This window comes from Lacerta agilis, chromosome 8 (assembly GCF_009819535.1).
Source record: "Lacerta agilis isolate rLacAgi1 chromosome 8, rLacAgi1.pri, whole genome shotgun sequence".
Lineage (NCBI taxonomy): Eukaryota > Metazoa > Chordata > Lepidosauria > Squamata > Lacertidae > Lacerta > Lacerta agilis.
In genome coordinates, this window is record NC_046319.1 from 70,342,604 (window position 1) to 70,367,848 (window position 25,245).

The following is a 25,245-nucleotide window of genomic DNA, read 5'->3' on the forward strand; positions in this document are numbered from 1 at the left end:
CATGGATGCATCTTCTTCACAGGAGGTAAGCCGGGGTACTGAGATGCTTCTCCAGGGTCTCTACTAGTCCTGTACAGTTACATAGTTGTTTTTTTCTGAGGAGCCCAGAGCCAAGTGTATCAATAGCAGCCCCACACAAAACAGCACCTTGATGCCCCCACTCACTGAGGAAGGTGTCCTGGACCTTCAGTGCCACTGAGAAGGTCAGGGTGTGGGCAAAGAGGAACAGAAACTATTCTGGCATGTGGGGGGGGGTCCACACCATGCTTCTGCAAGTGCTTAAGTGCCTTGGGACAAACCCTGCACAGCAGGTCAACAAACGTTTCGCTGTCCAGCAACAGGACCTCCTGCCAGGATAAGCAAATGTTATGCAAATCTGTGGTCTCAATTGTCCTCTTTTTGCCCACCTGGATGAATTGGAACCTGGAAATCAATTACCCATGGATTAAAACAAATGCTGTCCTATTTTAGCAGCACCATGAATTAGGCTGGATTCTGCTTCATGTAAGGATGCAAAATTGCATGGAAAGATGTAAGGTTTTCTTCACAAAATTACAAAACAACAACAACCTTTCCTGTTGCTGGACAATATAGAACCAATTGGCTAGAATCTTTGAGGATGGAAAGCCCCAAGAATCTGATAGGTCAGAATTCACATGGATTGGAAGCATCTGGAGCACCCGAGTCGCCTAGGCAACCAGATGAATTTCAGAAGAAGTAGATGTTTCTCCATCTCATCCTCATTACAAAGGACAGCGAAAAATGGCACAAAGGTGAGGCTGAGATCCTATTGCGGGGAGGGTGCTATACGGGTGGGATATTGTGCCACCAAGTGTTGCCCAATTTCATTGGAAAGGCATGAGGAAATTGAAAGACAAGAGTCCCGGGGTGGATCTACACCAGGCACCCCCAAACTCAGTGCCTTGTAGTTTTGGGACTACAATTCCCATCATCCCTGACCACTGGTCCTGTTAGCTAGGGATGATGGGAGTTGTAGTCCCAAAACATGTGTAGGGCTGAGTTTGGGGGTGCCTGATCTACACACAGGGGGGTGGTGCTATAAATAACTGAGAAATTAAATCATAGCAAAAGAAAAAAAGCCTATAGAAACGCCATACAGTGGTACCTTTGGTTCTCAAAACTTAATCCGTTCTGGAAGTCTGCTCCTAAACCAAAGCGTTCCAAAACCAAGGCATGCTTTCCCATAGAAAGTAATGCAAAATGGATTCATCCGTTCCAGACTTTTAAAAACAACGCCTAAAACAGCAATCTAACACAAATTTTACTATCTAACAAGACCATTGATCCATAAAATGAAAGCAATAAACAATGTACTGCAGTCACACAATCAAGCAATCAATCAGTAGCTGAACTAGGTTCCACAGTCACAAAAACAAAACAAAAAGAGCAGCAAAAACGCAAAATAAATAGTGAAAACAGACAGACCTCAGCATAACACTCAAAATGGAAGCGTGGCACTCAAAACAGAAGTGTAACACTCAAAATGGAGCACGTTTGGCTTCCGAAAAAGTTCGCAAACTGAAACACTTACTTCCGGGTTTGCAGTGTTTGGTTTCTAAGTTGTGAGTACAAAGAACCAAGGTACCAACTTGTTGCATGTTTATAACACAATGAAACCGCTGTTTTCTGACTAATGTAACTGAGTCCCTGCCCCCCCCCCCGGAGTTCTTTTTTCAGCAACCTAATTTGCAGGGTGGGTGGGTGGAGTTCTATAGTCCTTGCTGTGTTGGGAAAGGGAAATCCTTACTGATCTACTCAAACTCACCCAGAAATGTGTCTGTCGCTCCTTATCTACCAACCATGTCCGACTGCCCCAACCATGTCCGACTGCACCTTCCTTTCGCCTTGCACCTTTTCATGTCCCTGATGGTCATGCTTCCTCTCCTGTCCTCCACGCAGCAGGCCCACTTCCACGATGTCCTTAAGAATGCTAGCACGCCTCGATCTCTTGATGGAACCGCTGCGGATCAGCAGCGCAATCTGCTCTGCTGGAAGCTTGCTGTTGGAGTTTATTTCCCTGAGTACTCCCTATTGGGTACTGCAAAGTACCAAAAAAGGCATGGTACACAGTGGCCTCTGGACTATCTGCGTAGGTCCAGATTGCACCATGTATTGGTTCAATCTACTCGGTAAGGTCTTTTCCACTTCTGTATCTTTCTATAAAATGCAAGCATGTCAAAGCCAGGTTTCCAAGTATCTGGACCTGCCTTTAAGTTAGGAATAGACAGTGGTGTTTCCACTCAATGTATAGGCCTCCAGATTCTACTATATATAAAGTACAATACAATAAAAGACAATAAATAATGGCATGTAAGATTGCTTAGTTAGTATCAACATACAGGGCTATGGCAAGGGTTGCCAGGTCAGGAGCATCCCAGACCCTGAGATTTCAGAGCCCAAACCTGAGACCTAGGCTATAAAAAATGGTTTTTAAATATATATTGAATTTCCCATAAGCTCACCATCACCATCCAGTATCACATTTGTATAATGCACTTAAAACGTTCAATTTGCAGCTGTATAGCTGAGTACTTAGAGGTGTCCCACTGGTGATGTCATGGGGTGGGCCTACATGATGTCATTAAACATTGACCACAGTCACTGAGACCATTTGCAGAGATGAAACTTAACAGAGAGAGGGGGAAGGAGGGAGGGGAGCAGGACCCCCCACCCGCTCTGGCAGGGAGTCTATGCAACAATTTGCAGCCAGCACCTGCTGGGCGGAAGCTTGCTCTCCACCTGCCACTTGGAGGAGAGAAGGCAACCCTGAAGACTCCAGCTCAACACTAGAGGTCTAGTACCCCTAGCTGCAGCAATGGGGAGTAGAACTAAAAAAATAAATAAATCTTAAAGATGCCCATATTTCATACATTAAAAGAGGTAGAGGGTTATGAAGATATTTTGAAATAGTGTAAGAAATAAAGGCCTCCACCACATGACGTAGAAATGCATTTTCCAGTTGATTGGAGACCCTCAAATTGTTTCTGCAGCAATTGCCAGATTCCAACAGGAGTGCCAACTTGGGCCTGCAACTGTGGCTGCCTGGGGCCGTGGGTGGCATGCAGTGTGCATGGCCCGGGCATCAAAATTTGTGGGTGCCCGGCCCCTTCATGGGGAATTTTGTGGTTTCTCAGGTGCCCAGGGAGCCAGTACCTATGTATTCCAAATGTTCTCGTACCATAATGATAGCTGCAACATCTTTCACCTTTGTGCAAAAGATGTAGTTAGTTAAGGGTACTTTCTGGGAACCATAGCTCTGTGGCACTTAAACTACAGTGCCAAGAATTCTTTGGGGGAAATCATGTGTTTGAAATATATGGCATGTAGCCAGCCTCGATGGCCTACAAAACCCCATCAGCCCTAGGATTCTACGAACAGAACGACCATGTTGTGAGTCATGGATGACACCCACACCATATGTTGAAAGCACATGGCTTCATCTAGAGAATCCTGGGAACTGTAGTGAGCAGCAAAGCTACAGTTCCCAGAATTCTTTGGGGGAAAGTCATGTACCCCCAAAGTGCTGTTTCTACCAGTTAATGTTACAAAAGCGACATCAAGTTTGTCAAAACGCTTGATCAAGTTTGTCAAAACGCGGGGGGGGGGTAAGACAAATTTGTCGAGGGTGTGGCTGACAAGGGGTACTCATCATGATGACTGCATTCAAGCCTCCAAGATCAGAGGCACCGTGCCTGCCTTCGAATACCAGTCCTTGGGGAACAGCATTTGGACAGGGTCATTGTGCTCACATCCTGATTATAGACTTCCCATAGACAGAAGTGGAGCTAGCTGCTCCAGCACCCGGAGGGTGCAATGCTGTGCCCCCGGGGGTGGGGCTAGCCACCCCCAGGGGCGGGGCAAGCATCCCAGGGAGGTGGGGGGGCGATGTCACCTCCCTCAGGGATGACACCCGGGGTGGTCCTACACATGAGTAGGAGTCTGACAAAGACACATGCCCGACTGGCATGTTCTCTCCCTCCTGGTCATTCATTCGGGAGATTCAAAATCTTTCTCCAACCCGAACATCACAGCAACTGATACCTTAGAGGCATCAGCACACTTCAGGATCAGCAGAGTATAGGCAGTCAGCGTAACAGACTCAGTAGCGCAGCATTTGGCTAAACTACATTTATTTACATATACACACTTGGAGCATCGTATCTCCACTCCTTCCTCTTCAGCATCAGACAGCAAAGAGAAAGAACAAAGGACAAATGTCCTACATCATGGAAACACAGTAATACAAACATCCTGTCTCTGTGACTTCCCACAATGTGGAATGAAAACATACACAGTCATGTGATCCAAACAATCCCATGACTGCAGCACGGGAAAAGAATCCTAACACTAGCCACCCGTGGGGGCGTGGTGAGCATCCCAGGGGACGGGACGGCGATGTCACCCCCCTCAGGGATGACACCTGGGGCGGACCACATCCAACGCACCCCCTTCCTCCGCCAGTGCCCATAGGGACTGCGGCAAAGAGGATGCTGGACTAGATAGGCCATTGGGTTGATCCAACAAGACTCCTCTTAAATTCTTACGTTAACTTTCTTCTTTAAACTGGGAGAAAGAATGGGTTGCGTCGACCGCTAGCCTACTCAGAGTAGATCCACTAAAATTCATGGACATGACTAACTCAGGTGCACCGATTTCGGTGGCACTACTTTGTCGGTGACCACCAAGTAACTCTACCCAGAACCCTTGCCCTTCCTAATGCTTCCTTTTCTGAACCACAGCCATACATATCCACTTCACCCGAGCCTTCCTGGTGATTGCGTGTTTCTGCAGCTTCTTTTCTCTGTTGTGTGTCTGCATCTCCTTTGAACGTGACCTGCTATTCAACATATCCCTGCTGAGAGCCGCCGTCACCTTCAGCCTCATGTCAGGTAACCCCAGTGTGTGTTCTTATTCCAGAAGGGCCCATGTGGCTCAGTGGTAGAGCACCTGCTTTGCATACAGAAGCTCCCGGGTTCAATCCCCACCATCTCCATCAGCTTTGATGGTGTTTCCTGCTTGGCAGGGGGTTGGACTGGATGGCCCTTGTGGTCTCTTCCAACTCTATGATTCTATGATCTCCAGTACAGTTGAGAAAGAAGGCTCCTTTCCTGGGAATCCCAAAGAGCTACTGCTAGCTAGTCAAGATTCTTCAACCTTGAGTCCCTGGATGACAACAGCTCCCACCATCGTTGACCATTGGCAAAGCTGCCTGGGTAGGACAGGACTTGTTGTAGGCCAACAATACCTGGGGACCCAAGAATGAAGACTCCTGTCCTGAAACCCTGGCCTACCTGGTGGCAAATATGTCAAATCCCCAGTCCCCACAGGTCCAAAGTCCAAACCGAAGCACAGTCCCACAGACATCCTGGAGCACCCAAGCTGTGGTCCATCAACAATGGACAGTTGAGCAGACACAGCACCCCAGCTCTGCTGCCATTTTATGCCTTGCATGCTGATTGCAGCATTTGGGTTTGGCAAGGCATGGGATCCTCAACTGTTCCAAGCCTACGCCAGCTGAGGAATCACCCACCTCCTCCCAGAGCTAGCGAGCCCCACCTGGCCAGCTAGGGAGCTGGGCTGTGGGCCCTTGCCTGCCTCAGCCTTCTGGAGTGCCCCACTCGCTGCTCCCTACGCCTCTGAGCCTGCCATATTTGTGGAGACAGGGTCCCCTCTGGCTCTGGTGATGGGTTCTGATGTTCCGGTTCCTGTGCACTGCTCTCCATCTCCTTGTCATCCTCTGTCACCACGGGAGTGCTTCCTGCACCAACCTAAACTTCCCCATCCCCAGATTGCCCTGGTGTGTGTCAGTTCTGGCTACATCAGGCAGAGGGCCTTCTCAGTAGTGGCGCCCGCCCTGTGGAACGGCCTCCCATCAGATGTCAAGGAAATAAAAAACTAACTGACTTTTAGAAAACATCTCAAGGCAGCCCTGTTTAGGGAACTTTACAATGTTTGATGTTTGATTGTGTTTTTAATACTCTGTTGGAAACTGCCCAGAGTGGCTGGGGAGGCCTGGCCAGATATAAGTTGTTGTTGTTGTTGTTGTTGTTGTTGTTGTTGTTGTTGTTGTTGTTGTTGTTATATTTTATTATTATATTATACACCTCTTGCCAGGATCTTCTTCAGGTAAATTCTTACCTTTATTTCCAGGCCTTTGATGGACTGTGACCTGTGACTGTTGGGTATGTGGGTTGGGTTTTTTTGGTGGGTTTTTTTTTGTATGTTAGTGTTTTATATTATTTTCTTCCTATGCAATTATGTTGTTTTGTTTAAGTCATCTGAAGACATCATAAAAATATATTCTCATTTTTAAAATCTCCTTTTTTGCCCCCAGCTTTCTTAATCTTGATTGGTATGGCGATATTTACATATGTGCAAAGGCACTCACAACCTTACACCAATTATTCACTCGTATTTGGTTCGTCCTATGGCTTGGGCTGGGCTTCCATTCCTATGCAGCTCATTACAGGTGAGTCGAGCTTTGCACATGGGCTCCAAACATTCTGCAGGTGTGGCCTTAGCCTTGTCACTTCTTAACTATGAGAGGGGGAAAGGCTAGAGTTGAGTCTAGAAAAGGAGGAGAATCAGATGGTAGACATTCTGGATGGTTCTGGTCCAGACTGCAAGGGAACAATACCATTTTTGGAGGAATCACTCCCTTTTTTATTTAAAGAAAACCTCCCTGCAAGTTGGGACAGGGAATAAATTTGATTCAGTTCACATTAAAGGCAAAACTACCAATATACTAAACGGCCTCGGTCCTGTATACCTGAAGGAGCGCCTCCACTCCCATCATCCAGCCTGGACACTGAGGTCCAGCTCCAAGGGCCTTCTGGCAGTTCCCTCCCTGTGAGAAGTGAGGTTGCAGGCAACCAGGCAGAGGGCCTTCTCAGTAGTGGCACCCGCCCTGTGGAACGCCCTCCAGCAGATGTCAAGGCAATAAGCAACTATTTTACTTTTAAAAGACATCTGAAGGCAGCCCTGTTTAGGGAAGATTTTTAATGTTTGATGCTGTATTGTTTTTAATATCCGGTTGGAAGCCACCCAGAGTGGCTGGGGAAACCCAGCCAGATGGGCGGGATATAAATAAATCATCATCATCATCATCATCACACTTTCCAAACCAATATGAGAATGGAAGCCCTTCGAAATTCGCACTTTTGTGATGCAGTTCTACAACCAATGTTTGCAAAATAAAAATAAAAATGCAGCAAAATGACTATACAGTGGTACCTCGGGTTAAGAACTTAATTCATTCTGGAGGTCTGTTCTTAACCTGAAACTGTTCTTAACCTGAAGCACCACTTTAGTTAATGGGGCCTCCCGCTGTCGCTGCGCTGCCGCCGCACGATTTCTGTTCTCATCCTGAAGCAAAGTTCTTAACCCGAGGTACTATTTCTGGGTTAGCAGAGTCTGTAACCTGAAGCGTCTGTAACCTGAAGCATCTGTAACCCAAGGTACCACTGTATTACCGGTAGTGAAAGGAACGTACAAAATTCACTTTCCAGTCTGCACAACAATATATTTAGTTGTGAAAAATTGCACTAAAAAGCTGGGTGGTTTTCATGAGGTTTTCTTTAAAACAGAAAATATCAGATTGCTGCAGAAATGTAGAGAACTGAATTAATAATTGACTAAGTCTGAACTTAGCTCAGGGATCTCATAAAACCGATGGGCTTATACAAACTCCTTTCTTTCACGAGTTAGTGTTTATTTATTTATTGGGTGTGTACATTTGCCAGACATTGCTCAGAGTTTCACACTCTGAATTTCTTTCACACGCTGCAGAGAATGGAGGAATCAGGTGCAGGGGAGAGGATCTGAGTCTTACATGACAGCCATCTGTCAGGAATGCTTTGATGGTGTTTCCTGCTTAATGGCAGGGGGTTGGACTGGATGGCCCTTGTGGTCTCTTCCAACTCTAGGATTCTATGATTCTATGTCTTTGCAGTGAAGAGGAATTGGGATTGCCAAATATGTAGATTGTCATATCTATATTTATACTGGAAAGAGTAAAGAAAAGGGAAGTTGAAACAGTATTTCAAAAGCTAGCAAAAAACAAAACAAAACCCAGCAATTCAGTTATAATCCTAAAAGAGAAAATTCTAATTTTCCAGTGGTAAAAATGGGGGTGGGGAGACAGAGCTCAGAAAAACACACACCATGTGGACACATCACACCATATTAAGGGATGAAATCCAGAATTTTGCTCCCACTCAGGTTGATAATTTACTTCTCCTGGACCTGCTGATTGTCCCGGGAAGTACACAATTTGTTTTGCAGCATGACTGGGGAATGGGGGGACTTTAAGAAACAAGCACCAGAAAGTGGGTGTTTGAGCTGTGCAGACTAGCTGAGGAGGGATTTTTTTTTCCACTCCTCTCTGCTCATCAAATGATATGATGACCAGAGAAGCATGAGGAATTGGATTCCTATCAGGATCTGAGGTGTTTTGTATTTTAGGAGCTAAAATCTCTCTCTCTCTCTCTCCCCCTCCCTCCCACTTTCTTCCTCCTAGCTGTACTACAAATATTGAGTCACAAAACAACTACCTACTAAGTCTGGGGGCCCAACTCTGCCACAGGGACCAGAAGAACTGCCAATAAAAGCATGGCTGCTCTCCTATCATGAAATCTCAGACGTGGGATATTTCTCTTGGTTAAGTATAGCCATATTCTGGGTATTATGATGGAGTAGGGCACAATGGTGGAAAGTGTCTTGGTTGTCTCAGTGCAAATGTAATGGTCAGACCATGGTTTGACTTACATCAGATTGCCCCAATTCCCATGAACAAACCATGGCTTGCCGTGGTTTGGCAAACTGTGACTTGCTTAAAGGATGGTTTGCCTCCACAATTCAACTGGAAGCCAGGGGCTGACCTGCTTGTGCAAACTATAGCTGACCTGCATATGTTACTAGACCTTGACTTATCCACTCTTGAGATTAAAAAGGCTATTTTCAGTGCTAACTCGTTGTGATGATTTCCCCTGCAAATATAATGCGATATAAACAGAGTGTTGGACTTTGTCTGGGGAGACCCAAGTTCAGATACTTGCCTCCTGGGTGGCATGAGTTCAGCCACCATCTCTCAGCCTGACCTACCTCGCAAGATGGTTGTATGGGTCGAAAAACCAGGGAGGAGAAACACGTCTCCGTAGAGAATGAGCGAGATAAAAAACCAAAAAACCGACGTGATAAATAAAGTGCCTTGCTTCACTCCTCATTTGGTTTGCCTCCTTTTTGGCATGTCTATACTGCAGAAGATGGGACTGAAGAAACGTGAACATTTTTGGAGCATTAGTGATGGTTTGAAAAACGTCCTCACTGCATTCAGTAGAACTGCGCTGTTTTCTGTACTGGGAGTAAGTTTTGGTAATCTGCAAGAACCTGGTAAAAACACTGACCACGGAGGGTATCTATTGGCTGGTGCCTGTGCCGTCTTGTGATTTAATCTCACTTTCACATTATCACTGGGTGTTAGAGGCACGGTGCCCCTTATGCATTGCCCCAAAGGAGGAAATGCACCACTGAAAGAAAGAGGACCAAAGTAGCTTACCTGTGAAGCAACAGTTTTGACATATAGCACTTGCTATTTCCAGGTGTCAGGCAAGGACAATACTGAGGCAACAGCAGCCTCCAAATAAACAGGTTTCTCCCTGCAAACAGCTATAGTCAAGGTCACCCTCCTATGGGTGAGGTTAACCTGTTGTCTCCAGGTGTGGTTTTTGTGTCTGGTTTCTCATCTTGTGCAAAATAAACCTCCAAAGCTTAAAGGTCAATGTCACCTACTGAATGCAGTAGTTAGTGGGTGGGGGAAAGAAGTTGTTTCAGTTCTCATTTGAATATTAAGTTCTATAATTAGCACATCTGAAAAGAAATCTGCACTTCTCTCAGTTTCATGATGCAATTCCCCTGCCCCGAAAAGGTGTACAAAACGGAGCATATCCAGTATATAAAAAGACAAGTATTCATGAAAATAACATTAAAAGGCATTCTATTACTTAGGGGAACTGCTTGCAAGGATATGTATATGAAGCAAAATTGCCTAGAAAAATGTGCTTATTGGGAGAAACACACACTAAAATGTAAATGAATTTTTGTTAGGGCTAGTCTTTAAAAAATCATAAATGGGATACGGGAATGTGGTGATCAGAAAAATGAGAAATGTCAAGAAACTGAAATGGACAGATTTGTCTATTCCCTATCAGTAGTTTTCAGTTCATACTAAAACAAGCAACCGGGAAGTTTACTTAGTGGCATGCAGCCCTAGGAACCATTTTTCGCTTGCTTCCATTCTAGATATTTTTTTTCCTGCGACTGCCAACTTTTGCTTGTTGCCACTAGATGCCAGTAGCGATGGGGTCTGATTCTGACAGACCCTGTGATCACCATCCGAGGCCCTTCTTTGTATGCTTCCTTCACGTGAGGTTCGGCAGGTAGCAACATGAGAACGGACCTTTTCTGCCGTGGCTCTCGGCTTGTGGAATGCTCTCCCCAGGGAGGCTTGCCTGGCTTCTTCATTATATATCTTTAGGCACCAAGCAAAGACATTCCTCTTCTCTCAGGCCTTTTAAACTGTGTGTGTGTGTGTGTGTGTGTGCGTGTGTGTGTGTGTGTTGGGGGGTTATTGGGGTTTTATTCGATTGCTTGCTATGCTATGTATCATTGTGTTTTTATATTGTAAGTCACCCTGTGATCCTTGGATGAAGGACAGTATAGAAATTTAACAAACAAACAAACAGGACATCACAAGAGTCCACTAATTCACATGCTAAGCAAATTGACAAATCTCATTTGGCAGAATGCACCTGCGTCCTGTAAAGGACGAAGTGTTACTTTTCCAGCTTGTGCCAGATCCACCACGATCTTCAAATAAATTCTCACTTTCGAAGCAAGAAGTTGAGAAACTGCGTTTCTCTTTTCTTTTCAGGGAAGGGGTATCTTCAGAACTGACCCAGATGGCAGAGAAGGGTTTTAGGACAGAGCTGAAAAATAAAATCCTCAAGAATGAATATTCTGAGCAATTCTTTGAGAGTTGCCTTCCTTAGCTCTCCTCCTTCCCTCAGACAGTTGCAGAACATTCCGCCCCGCTCAGGAAAATTCAGCAAGAGGGCCCTCCCTTCTTCTCCCTTCTTCTCTCTTTTTTGCTCCCCCCACTCCAAGTAATATTCATTAATATGTTGTCCATTCTTCAATTTCTCAGTGGGTGTTGGGACCACTAACAACTACAGATCTTACTCTTTTAAAAATGACTCTTTAAATTACTCTTGGGACTTGGTATCTCAATCCAAAACTCTGTGGAGAAGGCCTACATGGAGGACGTGCAAGTCCCATCCCCTATGTTCTTAGGTTTGATGCTCCCTCCCCCAGACCTCAAGCTTCCCTGTGTTATTCCATGAAGTAGAACCCTCTACAGGGTTTCCCAAACTTGGGTCTCCAGCTGCTTTTGGACTACAACTCCAAATCTTTCCAAAGTTCATGGGGGGTGGGGTGGGAGCGAGACATGGCACATTTTCAACTCTGGTTCCCTCCTGGTGCTCTTCACCCTCCCTCAGCACAGTGGCACAATTAGGAAAGTTTAGACCAGGTTTTCCCAAACTTGGGCCTCCAGCTGGTTTTTTTTGGACTACAACCCCCATCATCCTAGCTGGCAAGACCAGTGGTCAGGAATGACGGGAATTGTAGTCCAAATACAGCTGGAGACCCAAGGTTGGGAAACACTGGACAATAAATTAGATGTTACAACAAAAACCAACCTGATACAAAGAGAATGCAAAACAAACGTTGTGAATACCCGAAGCAATGCAAAGAACTGAACTCACTAGCAGGTTTTGACTAACCACTTACAAGCAACAAAATTTATATAAATAAGATTAAATGTACAAAAAATGAATGTAAAGAAAATATGCAGGAATTAATAATATGTTAAAATAAACCAGAGAAGGAGGTTGAGAGAAGTCGGGGGGGGGGAGGATAATTTGGGATTTGTGAATTATGATTTTTATTATAATATAACATTGGAAAAATGTGAAATTTAATTAAAATTATTTTTAAAAGTATGTTATGAATACCAAATAAAGGCACATTTTCTTGCCATTTTCATTATTTTTCTGTCATATAAGTAACAAATGGCCACCAAATGGAGCAAAATTCCTAGGTTTAGCTGCTTTTGGACTACAACGCTCATCACCCCTAGCTAGCAAGTTTCGGAAACCCTGACCCTCCTCTACCAACAGGGACTCCAATAAAGCAAGGAGTCCGATTGTACAAAGGACCCTTCCCATATTCACGTGAATGATCTTTACAGCACATCACTGATCAAGTTGGAAATTGGGCAGGTGGGCAGAGAGCAGGAAATGCAACACATGCCATGCTGTTGAAAGTTGGGCTTGTGTTGTGTGACCCTGCCTTAGGCACATTCAGAGCCTTTGCATGTTCAGACAAAGACCCAAGCGCATGTTTGGTTCATAGACTATGTGATGTGTTGTAGGGTTAAACACTGTGCAAACACAACACTGAAAAGCAGGTGAAATGAATGCATACAGAGTTTTGTAAAGCCTCATCCAAGAACAGCTGTAAAAGAAAGACAGTAGCGTAAAGAAAAGAAAAGTGATAGGGAAAATGAAAATGTTTCAAGCTCCTCTCTCCCCATTCAAAGACGACACACCTGTTTCTTGTACAAATGTTTGCTGTCTCTACACCACTCCTGCAAATGAATCCCCTTTACAGGAAATCTTACGCTGTTGAAAATAACGTTGGCACCTTTGGACCAGATCTCTCTGTACTTTATCTGCACAAGGAAACAGACTCCCTGTTAAAAGGTGGCCCCTGGAATTTCCATGTGGCTGAGGGTGTTGGGCATGACAGGGAAGCAGGGGCCACACAACCATACAAATGCAACAAAAACCTGCCTTTGTATCAGACTTGCATCGACTGCTTCAAAATGCCCATCCACAAAGGAATCCAGCAAAATAAAAAATGACGGGTGCCAAAGAAACAAATGCCCCACCACGACAAGACATCATGTCATTTTGTAGCATGGTTGTTTCATTTATTCTGGTAAAATGCTTCACTCAGGTACCTTTTTCAAATTGGGTTCATTCTGCATGAAACAGGATCAAACAGAGTATTTTTTAAAAAAAGTAAAAGCAAACAGCTTCTTTGAATGCCATTAGAAACGTAAAACAGGCAACCTTCCTTGGCACCAGTTGGTGCTCTTTGCCCCCATGCAAATAGCAGCTTCGGAGGAGTGAAGTTAATTGGGATCGCAACAGGGGAGCAAAGGATAAAACTCCGCCTTCCCTGCCTTCTGTGATCTCATTACGTACATGCGTCAACCCACTCTGGCTGCTCTTTAGATAATGAAAAGAACTGTGCAGAGGCAAAAGGGTGCATGCACTGGTCCCAACTCCAATGCCCAATGTGCACTAGCCTCACCACATTTTTTGTTGACCTATGTGAATTAATTGTCGACAGGGAAATTTTGACCATGTTCTGCTGATCACATATACGTTCACATTCAATGGGTGGATCTACACACAGGAAAAAACCCACTATAAATAAGTCAGAAATTAGATTGTTATAATAAAAGAAGAAACCCTATGGGAAATCGTGCATAAAAATTTCCTGCTCCCTGGTGCCACCTGGTGTTTCATGTTTATAGCACATTCAAAATATTGTCTCTTTACTAATGTAGTTGAGTCCATTGGTTTGTTGTTGTCCAGTGTTTAGCGACAGCAGGATGTGCTACAGTTATAAGATGCTTAAATAAGTCTTTGTCGCCAAGGTGTCCAGGGCTACCTGATCCCTTATATCTCAGTCGAATGACTGAGATCTTTGGAAGAATCTCTGTTGGTGGCCCCTAATGGCAAAGATGTATGAATCTTAACTCGTGGAAGCAGTAGATTCATTGTCGTGGTCCCAAACTTATGACACTCCCTCCCAATTGAGATTAGACAGGCATCCTCCTTTCTGAACCTCAGGTGCATGACTAATACTTTATTTTTTTATTTTTTTTACTATTTGATTATCTCATTTCTAGTTGGTTGCATTTACCGCTATATACACTGCTTAGAAATGCGAATAATTAAGTGGTATATATAAAAAAACATTTTTTAAAAGCAAAACAAAATGGTGATATGGAGGCGGTTGGAGGATGGATGGCGGCTAACAGATTGAGGTTGAATCCTGACAAGAAAGAAGTACTGTTTTTGGGGGACAGGAGGTGGGCAGGTGTGGAGGACTCCCTGTTCCTGATTGGGGTAACTGTGCCCCTGAAGGACCAGGTGCGAAGCCTGGGAGTCATTCTGGACTCACAGCTGTCCATGGAGGCGCAGGTTAATTCTGTGTCCAGGGCAGCTGTCTACCAGCTCCATCTGGTACACAGGCTGAGACCCTACCTGCCCACAGACTGTCTCGCCAGAGTGGTGCATGCTCTGGTTATCTCCCGCTTGCGCTACTGCAATGCGCTCTATGTGGGGCTACCTTTGAAGGTGACCTGGAAACTAAAACTAATCCAGAATGCAGTAGCTAGACTGGTGACTGGGAGCAGCCGCCGAGACCACATAACACCGGTCTTGAAAGACCTACATTGGCTCCCAGTACGTTTCCGAGCACAGTTAAAAGTGTTGGTGCTGACCTTTAAAGCCCTAAACAGCCTCGGTCCAGTATACCTGAAGGAGCGTCTCCACCCCCATCGTTCTGCCTGGACACTTCTGGCGGTTGAGAAGCCAAGTTACAGGGAACCAGGCAGAGGGCCTTTTCGGTAGTGGCACCCACCCTGTGGAACACCCTCCCACCAGATGTCAAAGAGAAAACCAACTACCAGACTTTTAGGAGACATCTGAAAGCAGCCCTGATTAGGGAAGCTTTTAATGTTTCATAGATTATTGTCTTTTAACATTCTTTTGGAAGCCACCCAGAGTGGTTGGGGAAACCCAGCCTGATGGGCGGGGTATAAATAAATTTATTATAATTATTATTATTATTATTATTATTATTATTATTATTATTATTATTATTATGTTTGGAAGAGTTTCATGATATGATACATATGCTATAAAACTTGTCCCCACTCCTTAGGCCCTTCTGAGTCTTGAGGGCTGAATCAAGTCAGGTTTTCTCTGGGAGAAAACTAAGGCACCATTCATGGACGTCCGTGACCCAGAAATCCTCCGAGGAGCGTGTGCAATGCGCGGGTTCGTATGTGCAGAAGCGCAAAAACTCGCAAACTTTTTTTGGGGGGTGTTTGCGTTACGCACGCCTGTGTTACGTAGCGCGATCCAGAACGGATCACGTGCGTAACACGGGGTAGCACTGTATATATTTTCTAACACGTTTTGTCAATTTTTCCATTAGGGCTATGGACCAATGCTGGATGTACCACTTTCTTGTCATATTCAACTTTGCAGTTTCTTACTGTTTAAAGGTCCTAATAAGTACAGTGGAACCCCAGGTTACGCACACGATCCATTCTGGGTCGCTGTCCATAATGCGGGCATGTGTATCCCGAATGCATGGGGGGGGGGGAAGGAAAAACCGGAAGTAGCACTATTTGAGCACTTCTGCGCATCCGGGGGTTGCGCTCACTCCGGAAACGCTTCCAGGTTGCGGGCGTTCTTAACTCGAATGTCTGCAACCCAGGGTGTGCGTAACCCAGGGTTCCACTGTAAAGGTAAAAGGTAAAAGACCCCTGGATGGTTAAGTCCAGTCAAAGGCAACTATGGGGTTGTGCCGCTCATCTCGCTTTCAGGCCAATGGAGCCAGCGTTTGTCCATAGACAGTTTTCCGGGTCATGTGGCCCGCATGACTAAACCGCTTCTGTCGCAACACCGTGATGGAAACCAGAGTGCACGGAAACATCGTTTACCTTCCTGCCACAGCGGTACCTATTTATCTACTTGCACTGGCATCCTTTCGAACTGCTAGTTTGGCAGGAACTGTAACAGAGCAATGGGAGCTCATTCCGTTGCGGGGATTCGAACCGCTGACCTTCTGATTGGCAAGTCCAAGAGGCTCAGTGGTTTAGACCACAGTGCCACCCACGTCCACTAATAAGTAGAGACCAGTGATTCTGGCAAAAAAGCGATATTCAACAATGGGGTGGTGCTGGCAAGGGAAACTTCCCTGTCCATTGGCAATGGTGATTAGTCTTAACTCAGTTGAACATAGTAGAGAAGTGAGGCTACAACAGGGGGGAGGGGAAGCAGTTAGATCTGGAAACAACTTTTCTTTTGGAGGGCATAGGTGTGCCAGCTGGTTGGCGAGGGATGGTGCTAATTCATAGGCTGGCATCCTCCTTTGTCTTTAGTGGTGGTTTGGTCTGCAGAAACCAGCAGATGAAGCTCAGCCATTCAGAGAATATATGAAGGAAGCAAAAGAACACAAAGCTCAGCAGAGAGAGATGTGAGCCTTCCACAGAGGGGCGGTGCCCTTTGAGAGGCGATGCCAATCCCTTCCTACCCCCTTTAAAAGGGTGGTGGAGTCAAAGCATTCCAGGGACTTGTTCCAGAGTGCTGGCTTCACCTGGAGAAAGGAGGAAGTGATTCTGAGCCAGGTGAGATGATAAATCTCTAGATTTCTGTGGGAGAAAGGGGTATTTTTTTTAAATAGCTGAAGGTGCCTGCAAAACAGAGTAGCTAATATATCAAACCGGGGTTCCTAGGTAACACCCCAAAATCCAACATTGCCTGAATTCACTCCAAACCTGAGCCACTGGTTTGCAATCGTTTTGCAACATTTTGCAACCCCCAACCTCCATACAAAGTAACTGATATACCAAACTGGGCTTCCTATTTAATACCACATTTAACATTGGGCCCATCCACACTTCCGCTTGTGCTGTGCCTAGAAAGTACAGGTCCTAGCAGCTTTCTAGGCAAGGGTCTGAACAGTTTCCTCCTTGCTCCACTCCTTCCTAAGGGAAAACCTGCTCTCTAGCAGTAGATCCGAACCAATGGCAATCTGGGGAAAATACGAGAGCCGTCTTCCGGGGGGGGGGGGAAGTAACAGGACAAGAGGAATTGTGGATAAGCCCATTGTCTGAGCCAAATTTTTGTAATTTGTTTTGCAGCACAAACCCCCATGTTTGGCAGCACCCAAAATTGTGTGGCTGACTTGCCCAGTGGGAGGGCCTTACTGGTCACCCCAAATCCAACGTTGCCTTAATTAACTCCAAAGTTTTGCCATTGTATTCGTTACTCAGTTTTGTGGGTGCTGCAAAACACAGGGATTCTACTGCAAAATGATTTGTAGTGAATTGGACAATGCTAGGTTTTGGGGTGTTAACTATGAAGCCTGGATTGATGCATCAGATACTCAATTTGAGAGGCAATGAAAAGTGATTGGTTGGTGCTGCAACATGATCACAAAACTTTGGCATAGCTCTGTTGGGGGTCCCATATTTCTGGGTTCGTAGATATTTCTATGAAGCGTATTTTGCTGTGAAAATTGATTTGGTGGGGCACTGTTTTGCTCTGAGTTACTTTGCATATTTATTTTAAAAGGGGAGATATGCAAACTGGCAGGATAGGGTTGTATCCAACACTAGTCCTTGTCAGAGTAGGTTGATTGATTGAAATGACATACACTTAAATTGTCCCGATTTTCCCGGGACATCCCGGAATTACAGAAACCAATTCAGCTTGTGATTTGATCCCAGAATGCCCCGTTTGCCCCCTCCAGCACCACGACTGCTGAGCTCGAAGTGGAGGATGACCCGGTGCTTGAAGCCAGTGCTGGCACTTGCAGTGGTGTCCTCTCTTGCATGAGTCAGCTGGCTGCCACAAGAGCGTGGCACCAAAAGACAGGCATCCCGATTTTCAAGAGAGGAAGGTTGGAGGGAATGTAATGAATGAACATCTCAGCTAGGCTCATTAATCTCAAAGCCTCTGCTTTGAGTAAAACGTGGGTGCATTGGATACGACCTATAACACGTGAAAAGGAGAAATTTGTTCAATCTGCATTTTAAAGTGAACCAGACCTGGACTTATACGCAGATTGGAGCACAGCTATTAGCTGGATTAAAAACATCTTTTAATTTTGTGGTGCAGTTTCAGTTCAAAAATATATCCTTTAGGGGGCAAATGAGTGCAAAATGTGTAAAGGTAAAGGTAAAGGTAAAGGGACCCCTGACCATTAGGTCCAGTTGTGTCTGACTCTGGGGTTGCGGTGCTCATCTCGCGTTACTGGCTGAGGGAGCCGGTGTACAGCTTCCGGGTCATGTGGCCAGCATGACTAAGCCGCTTCTGGTGAACCAGAGCAGCGCATGGAAATGCCATTTACCTTCCCACTGGAGCGGTACCTATTTATTGATGGATTGTGACCAGTGAGCATGATCTAAAGCAAAGTCACGAGAATGTCTCTCACACACTTGTAGGTTTAGATTTTCTGCTTTGAACGTTGAGTTGGACAAAAGTGGTTCAAAAATGCATGAAAAATCTTATCAATGAGATGTGGCTATCGCCACTAGGATAAATAGGTTATAATAAGAACATTGCCTCCACATTTTGATTTTCAGCTTTCTTTATAGCTATCCCATTGACTTTTTTGTTTTGTTTAAAGGAAGTTAAGAGTCTGCACCTCCTGCTGTGTGGGTGGATGAAAGTGATGATGAACTATAAATTGCTCAAAGTTCTACCCCAAAATAAACTTAATTCATCTTTAGTTCACTCAGCAACCATGAAAACTACTTTCCAGTATAGCTCAGAGATATTTGAAGGAGTTCAGTGAACTACATCTTGCTGTCCGTCTGCTCATTATCCACAAATTCACTTATCCAAACACAAAGAATTGTACCCAATCCTGGAATGTCCTGCTTTCCCTTAGGACGTCCCTATTTTCATCAGAGAAATGCTGAAGGGTATGGTAGGATGTTCCTATTTTCACTGGAGAGATGTTGGAGGGTATGAACCCGAGCCGAGGGGATAAGTAACCATAACCTTTATAAGACATCTGAAGGCAGCCCTGTATATATGTTGGAAGCTGCCCAGAGTGACTGGGAGAAAACAGTCAAATGGGCAATGTATAAACATTATTAGTAGTGGTAGTAGTAGCAATAATAATAGTAGTAGTAGTATTGCATAGGGCACCCCTATTTTCATCGGAGAAATGTTGGAAGGTATGAATCTGCTGTAGGCCTCTCAGGACATGTGCTGAAAATTTACAGAAAAACCTAATCATAGCCTGCAGCTGATGTGGAATAATGTGAATGTCTCCTTTCCCCAGGTTCATCATCCCAATTGTGCTCCTCAGTCACAGATCTGACCGTTCTCACAATGCATATCCTACAGATCAGCGCTGTGGTTTGTGCTTTCATCAGCCTTCTTCTCCTCCTCATTGCCCTGGGCTCAGACTACTGGGTGCAAAGTGGCAATGTGCACTTTGGCCTCTGGAAAGCTTGTGGTCCTTTCAGTCCGAGCTATACTTGTTTGTCATATTCGATGGATCTAGTACAAGGTAATATCTTCTCTGTCTTGTGCTAGGAGAACTTAAGGTGCAGTATTCTAATGCAGATTGAACCGATCTTGATTTCTAAGGTATGCAGCTGTGTGGTGGGACAGTTGATCCTTCTGAAACTCCCTGAAAGTCCAGTGTAACTAGAGATATTTATCCTGTCCTTTTTTGTGGGGGTGGGGAGGATAAAATATTAGATGCTGGGACTCATATTTTGATAAAGGTACCCTGGGTGCCAGCACAAAATGGCTGCTTTGGGCAGCAAAATAAAAATAAAAGGTGATGGTAGTTCATTGTCCTGGGCCCAGACTACTGGGTGGTCACCAGCAATTACAATTTGGGCCTCTGGAATATGTGCATACCTAATTGCCAAGCTTTGGGGATGGTTGTGTCAGGTAAGATCTTCTCTGTCTTCTGCTAGGAGTACTTAAGATATTCGAAAGCAGATTGAACTGATCTTCATTTCTAAGGCATGCAGCAGTGTGTGGGGCGCTTGATCATTCTTCAACTCCCTGAATGTCTGGCGTGACTAGGGATAACATATTTACTCTGTGTTAGGTGCTGGGAATCATATTTTGATAAAGGTGCTGTGGGGGCCAGCATGAAATGGCTGCTGTGGGAAGCAAAGAAATAGGTGACAGTAATCTGCAGCAGTGAGTCCCATCGCTGCCTTTACTATGGTATAATGCAGGCTTGGGCAAACTCGACCCTCCAGATATTTTGAAACTACAACTACCATCATCCCTGACCACTGGTCCTGTTAGCTAGGGATGATGGGCATTGTAGTCCCAAAACATCTGGAGGGCCGAGTTTGCCTATGCCTGGTATAATATATGTGGGGCCAGACTGAGAGGTTTCGGCACTTGAGGCAAAACAGAAAGTGCTTCTTCTTCTGTAGCTTCCTTCTTGTGGTAGCTGCCACCTGCAAGTACACCAGCATTGCTGCGTCATGACTGAAACATCACCAATGACAGGACGCCTTCACTGCAATGGGGAGGGTTATGGGGAGACTTGGCGCAGTCACAATGAGCTTCTGGCCATGTTTGGAGTGTAAACAAGGAGCTGGCGAGGGCGTGAGGATGCGAGTTCCCACATCTCCTTTGGAACACAGCTGCTTCTCTGCCAGGAAGTGTTTTCCTTCCCTGACTTAGAGTATGAAATCTGTGGCGAATGCTGCCCAAGGGGTTGCCTGGGATTCAGCCAAAAGACACTGCACTGCTCCTTCAAGTCAAAAATTCCTTCCTTGCACAGAAGGGATGCACATGGATCCGTCAAACGAACTGCTGTAGTGCTTGAAATGTCAAGTACATGAACCAGCAACTCCTGCATCTGCCAGGAGGGCTGGGGCTGTGAGAGACAACAGTAGCCACCCAGTGAGGACATACTGACCTGTTTGGAAATAACGCCTAGCTGCTTCAACAGCCAGGCGATGCAGCTGCAGGCTGGCATTTCTTGGAATGCTAGAGAACTGGGGTTCGGGTAGACTCTGTTTTGATGATTGCACCGCTGCCTTTTTAAAAATAGTGTTTTGAACTTATTGTAAGCTGCCTCAAGAACTTTGGTTAGTAGGTGGGGTATGGATATTCATAAATAAATAAAATAATCATGGTGCTGAGTAATAGGGGCCTGGCCTGTTAGGGCATATGGGCCACTGCAAACCCCCTTCTGCCAGGGGTTGGCTCTGCCTTGTCATAGCCTTTGGCATTGCCTACTGTTGGTCTCCCTGCCATCTGCCCTACCAGCACCCAAAGGCAGCAGCCACCACTGGTAACAGCCCTGCAAAACTACTTTCAGGACTGACCCAGCAGGCAGGAGTAGAAGCACCACCAGAAAATGGTGCCCCCACTGTATTTAAATATGAATTTAAATACAAATAGGACACAGCATATGCAAAACTGATTCTCTATCCCCATGGGAATGTGTTACATAAGCAGTTTGCATTGCTACATTTAACCATCTTCTTTCTTTCTTTCTTTCTTTCTTTCTTTCTTTCTTTCTTTCTTTCCTTCCTGAAAGATTACTTCCACGTCACCCGAGCATTCATGTTCTTCGGGATGATCGCTGGAGCCGTCTCTTGCATTATTCTTTGTGGAACATTTTTTGACTTCCAGTTCGGCTTCCTCTCCCGAGCCAGGACCTCAGCCATAGCCAGCCTTGTTGCAGGTATCCTCGGGGTCATATGCATCTGATTCCACAGTCACCTCAAGCCCCTCAAGCCCCCAAAATCAAAGCTGTAGACTGTGCCTGAACAAATCCCACAGCAAGAAAACTTGAGCTGAAAGGAAAAGTCCACATGGAATCCTGTTGCTGGAATCCAACAAAGTCGTATTCAGAGTAGACCCACTGAAATGTATTGACATGATGAAAGGTACAATTCAAACCCTTACTCTCCATCCTAGGTATTTAGAGAGTGGTGGAGCCACTACTGCATATCCAGTTCATCTGGAAGGTATGAATCTTCTGTAGGCCTCTCAGGAGGGTGAACTTCTGATGCTTCTTTCTGCAACACCTGCAACATCAGAGGTTGAAAGTAGGAGCCTAGAAAAGAGCTTAGTGATCTCCCTAAATACTTCTTTCCGCTTCCATTCCCATCAATGTCAGAGGTGCGAAGGAGAAGAGCCAGTTCATAAAACCCTTCATGATCCCCCCCTTTCTTCTTTGCACCTCCAATATTATGGTGCAAAGGAGAAGAAGAGGATCACAAAGGATCTTCAAAGCCTCCCCAGAGTGGCTGTTTTCCAACTGCAATGCTGGAGATGGAAAAGAGCTGTATAGAGGAGCTTCAAAAGCAGCACTGCAAGGAGAAGTGGATTTCACCCAACAAAAACTACGTCCCCCTTCTTCAGCAAGGCATGCTCCCCAAACCTTCCTTTTTCTACCTATGCCTCCACACAACAGTAGAATGAACAGCTTGGCTGGCAGGAGGAGCAAGGCAGAAAGGTGGCCAGCAGAGCAGGGCTGCTGCTCAGAAATGGCTGCAGCATATTGTGGCGGTCCCTCGCCTGAGCCACCCATCCACCACTGTTTATCACACTTTATTTCACATTGCCACCTGTCTGTGTCCAAGTGAACTGCATGGTGATGACACCTTTACTTTTTCATTATATGTAACTGATACATATATTAAAACAGCCAAACAATTGCATTTGAAAACAATTTGAAAAATAGCAACCATAAATATAAAAAACTGTTCAGAACAGCAGCCAATAATCCACAATCAACTCAGATTCAGAACAAATACCAGCTGGGATAAAGATTTTAGCACGTTTGTTGAAAGCAGGACATCTTTAGCATGCACCAGAAAGACAATAGAGAAGGTGCCTGTCTGATATATAAAGGGAAGGAGTTCCAAAGTGTAGGTGCCACCACACTAAAGAACCAATTTTGACACCATGTGGAACGGTCCTCCAGACAGGGTGGGACCTGCAGGATGCCATTTCTTGCAGCGCACAGTGGTCAGCTTGGGATGTAGGGGGTGAGATGATGTTTTAGTCACACTGGCCCATAGCTATATAGGGCTTTGTACACTAATTTTGAACCTTGCACAGGGGCTGATTGGCAGCCAGTGCATTTCTTTGAGCAGCAGTATATATGTCAGTCATATTCCACCCCAGTGAGTAGTTGATCCTCTCCATTTTGCACTAGCTGCAGCTTCCAGCTCAGCATCAATGATTTAATTTACAAGTAACTTGATATCCTTATGTATTTTTTCTTCCTAGCTGGTTGCGTCCTGATTGCCATGGCCACCTTCACAGGGCGTACGGCAACACTGACCAGTTCTTATGGATGGTCTTTTGGCTTGGGTTGGGCTTCCTTTCCTCTGTTTCTTATAACTTGTGAGTATTTGTTGAATGGGAAATGCTGGAAATGTACATCTTTATTTAAAGGTTTACCTTCGCGTAGAGTTGCCTGCTGCATTATTTAACTCAGAACAGTTTGGGGCTGCTCTACAGTGTGTCCATTTGAACACAGATAAAGCAGGTGTGTGTGTGTGTGTGTGTGTGTGTGTGTGTGTGCATCCATACCTGCCCAATGATGTTGTGGGTTGCCTTCCTTTTTCATTTACCTGAGGTGTGGGCAGGGAAGCAAAAATATGGATACCCTAATTAGGTCAAAGGTTTTATAACACCACACCCACCCTTGTGGGTGGGATGCCAGGATCTAGAATTAATTTAGATTGAAAGCAGCATGTTGAGGATGAGCACGAACAATTGTGGATTAAGAAACATGATTTCTTTTGTGTGCTACCTATGGGATTAGTATATATGTAGGTGTTAAATAGCATGATGAAGGATAAGGTACATATCTGAGGGGGTCCAAATTCAATCCCCGTGGGGTAGAACACTTATCTCATAGGACCACATCCTGCATCTCCCTTAACAGCTATGAAAGGACCTTTGGCAGATCAGCACCCTCTCTTCCCCACTATGCCAGAAGGACTGCATAATGCCTGACTTGCATGACCAGACTCTGCACTCCTTCCACCTCCCCGAATGACAGTAAATGAAGGACAGCTTGAATGGGATCAAACCAGGCCCCAACTTTATTGACACCAGAGGCAAGAGGTTTGGCATCGGCATCGGTCAACCATTTACTTCCAACCTGCCTGCCGGAAGTGACTCCAAGGTTCAACGCGGCAGCAAGGGTTCCTATGGCTTAAATCAGGCATAGGCAAACTCGGCCCTCCAGATGTTTTGGGACTACAACTCTCATCATCCCTAGCTAACAGGACCAGTGGTCAGGGATGATGGGAATTGTAGTCCCAAAACATCTGGAGGGCCGAGTTTGCCTATGCCTGACTTACATCAAATAGGGGGACTCCCATGGGGGTCACCGCCTTGAGGAGTGCTGAGGTCCAAGACCCTGCCTGGGCATACAGCCAGAAGCAACTCCTCTAGGACCCCTTTAATGGGATACCCTACATTTGGGGAGGGGTAGGCCAAGACTACAACCTTTCCCCTGCCCGGCCAAGACTAAGAAGCATCCGATGCCTAGACTGCCAAAGTTGTGACGATTGCTATGAGGTAGGAAAAAACCAACAGGCAGGTGCTGATTTCTCTGATGGACAAATTCCTGCACCGAGTACGGTGACCACCAATGCCACAGCAAGGTCTGAAAACAGTATGAAAAAGGGCTGGCTGGGTGGGAGACCCAACAAAAAACTAGTTGCTGGGATTAGGGCCAACCTGCTCCATCAAGCCCCCTGTTTCCAAGCCTGCATGCCAATTTGCAGGCAGGCTTGAATCCGAAATGCCAGCTGGCGAGGTGAACTTGAAGCCGCCCTTGTCAGCCAGGCAGTTCCCCAGCACCAGGGCCCCTGTCGGATGAGGGTGCCTGGAGGCATTGCCTACCCACAGTGCCACTGCACCTGAAGGATAAGCAGACTCCTATGAAATGGCACTGAGATGTCCAGAAGAACCAACAGTGTCACAGCCCCAATACCCAACCCTAGTCAATGTTAATTTAGAGGCACAACCAGTGCAGTTTCTGCCCCTTAGCTGAGCTGAAGCCAGAGTGGTTGAGGCCAAGGTAATGCATGGGATCCCAAAGTGCCTGCAATGGAATGGTGATGTTCTTCACAGTTATGTTGCCAAAGTGTTGCACATCGGTGGAGAAGCTGTAGCTCAGTATAACATGCACGTTTTTCATGCCCAAGCTTCAGAAGCTTCTCAGAAGGTTGTGAAAAAGTATCTGGCTGGGACCCCGAGAACTGTTGGCACACAGGATTGATATATATGGCACACACACACACACACACACACACACACACAC

At 45.5% G+C, this 25,245-nt stretch overlaps 2 protein-coding genes across 2 annotated transcripts; both read left to right on the forward strand.

The window, feature by feature from the left end:
• Positions 1 to 666: 666 nt before the first annotated feature.
• Positions 667 to 8,786, forward strand: LOC117052353 (protein NKG7-like). Its single transcript, XM_033159207.1, has 5 exons — positions 667 to 773; positions 1,921 to 2,150; positions 4,761 to 4,910; positions 6,356 to 6,490; positions 8,540 to 8,786. The coding sequence occupies exons 1-5, from the start codon at positions 763 to 765 to the stop codon at positions 8,578 to 8,580; spliced, it is 567 nt and encodes a 188-aa protein (XP_033015098.1). The 5' UTR covers positions 667 to 762; the 3' UTR covers positions 8,581 to 8,786.
• Positions 8,787 to 19,251: 10,465 nt separating this feature from the next.
• Positions 19,252 to 24,801, forward strand: LOC117052005 (protein NKG7-like). Its single transcript, XM_033158732.1, has 4 exons — positions 19,252 to 19,476; positions 21,490 to 21,636; positions 23,193 to 23,309; positions 24,707 to 24,801. Exons 1-4 carry the CDS (start codon positions 19,296 to 19,298, stop codon positions 24,799 to 24,801), a joined length of 540 nt encoding a protein of 179 aa, XP_033014623.1. The 5' UTR covers positions 19,252 to 19,295.
• Positions 24,802 to 25,245: the final 444 nt, after the last annotated feature.

Coding starts and splice junctions, on each gene's coding strand:
- LOC117052353 (XM_033159207.1), top strand. Junction 4,911..6,355: donor CACCTTCAGCCTCATGTCAG/GTAACCCCAGTG, acceptor TTTTGCCCCCAG/CTTTCTTAATCTTGATTGGT. Junction 6,491..8,539: donor TCCTATGCAGCTCATTACAG/GTGAGTCGAGCT, acceptor TCTTCCTCCTAG/CTGTACTACAAATATTGAGT.
- LOC117052005 (XM_033158732.1), top strand. CDS start 19,296: ATGCATATCCTACAGATCAGCGCTGTGGTTTGTGCTTTCATCAGCCTT. Junction 21,637..23,192: donor CATAGCCAGCCTTGTTGCAG/GTATCCTCGGGG, acceptor TTTTCTTCCTAG/CTGGTTGCGTCCTGATTGCC. Junction 23,310..24,706: donor TCCTCTGTTTCTTATAACTT/GTGAGTATTTGT, acceptor GCCAATTTGCAG/GCAGGCTTGAATCCGAAATG.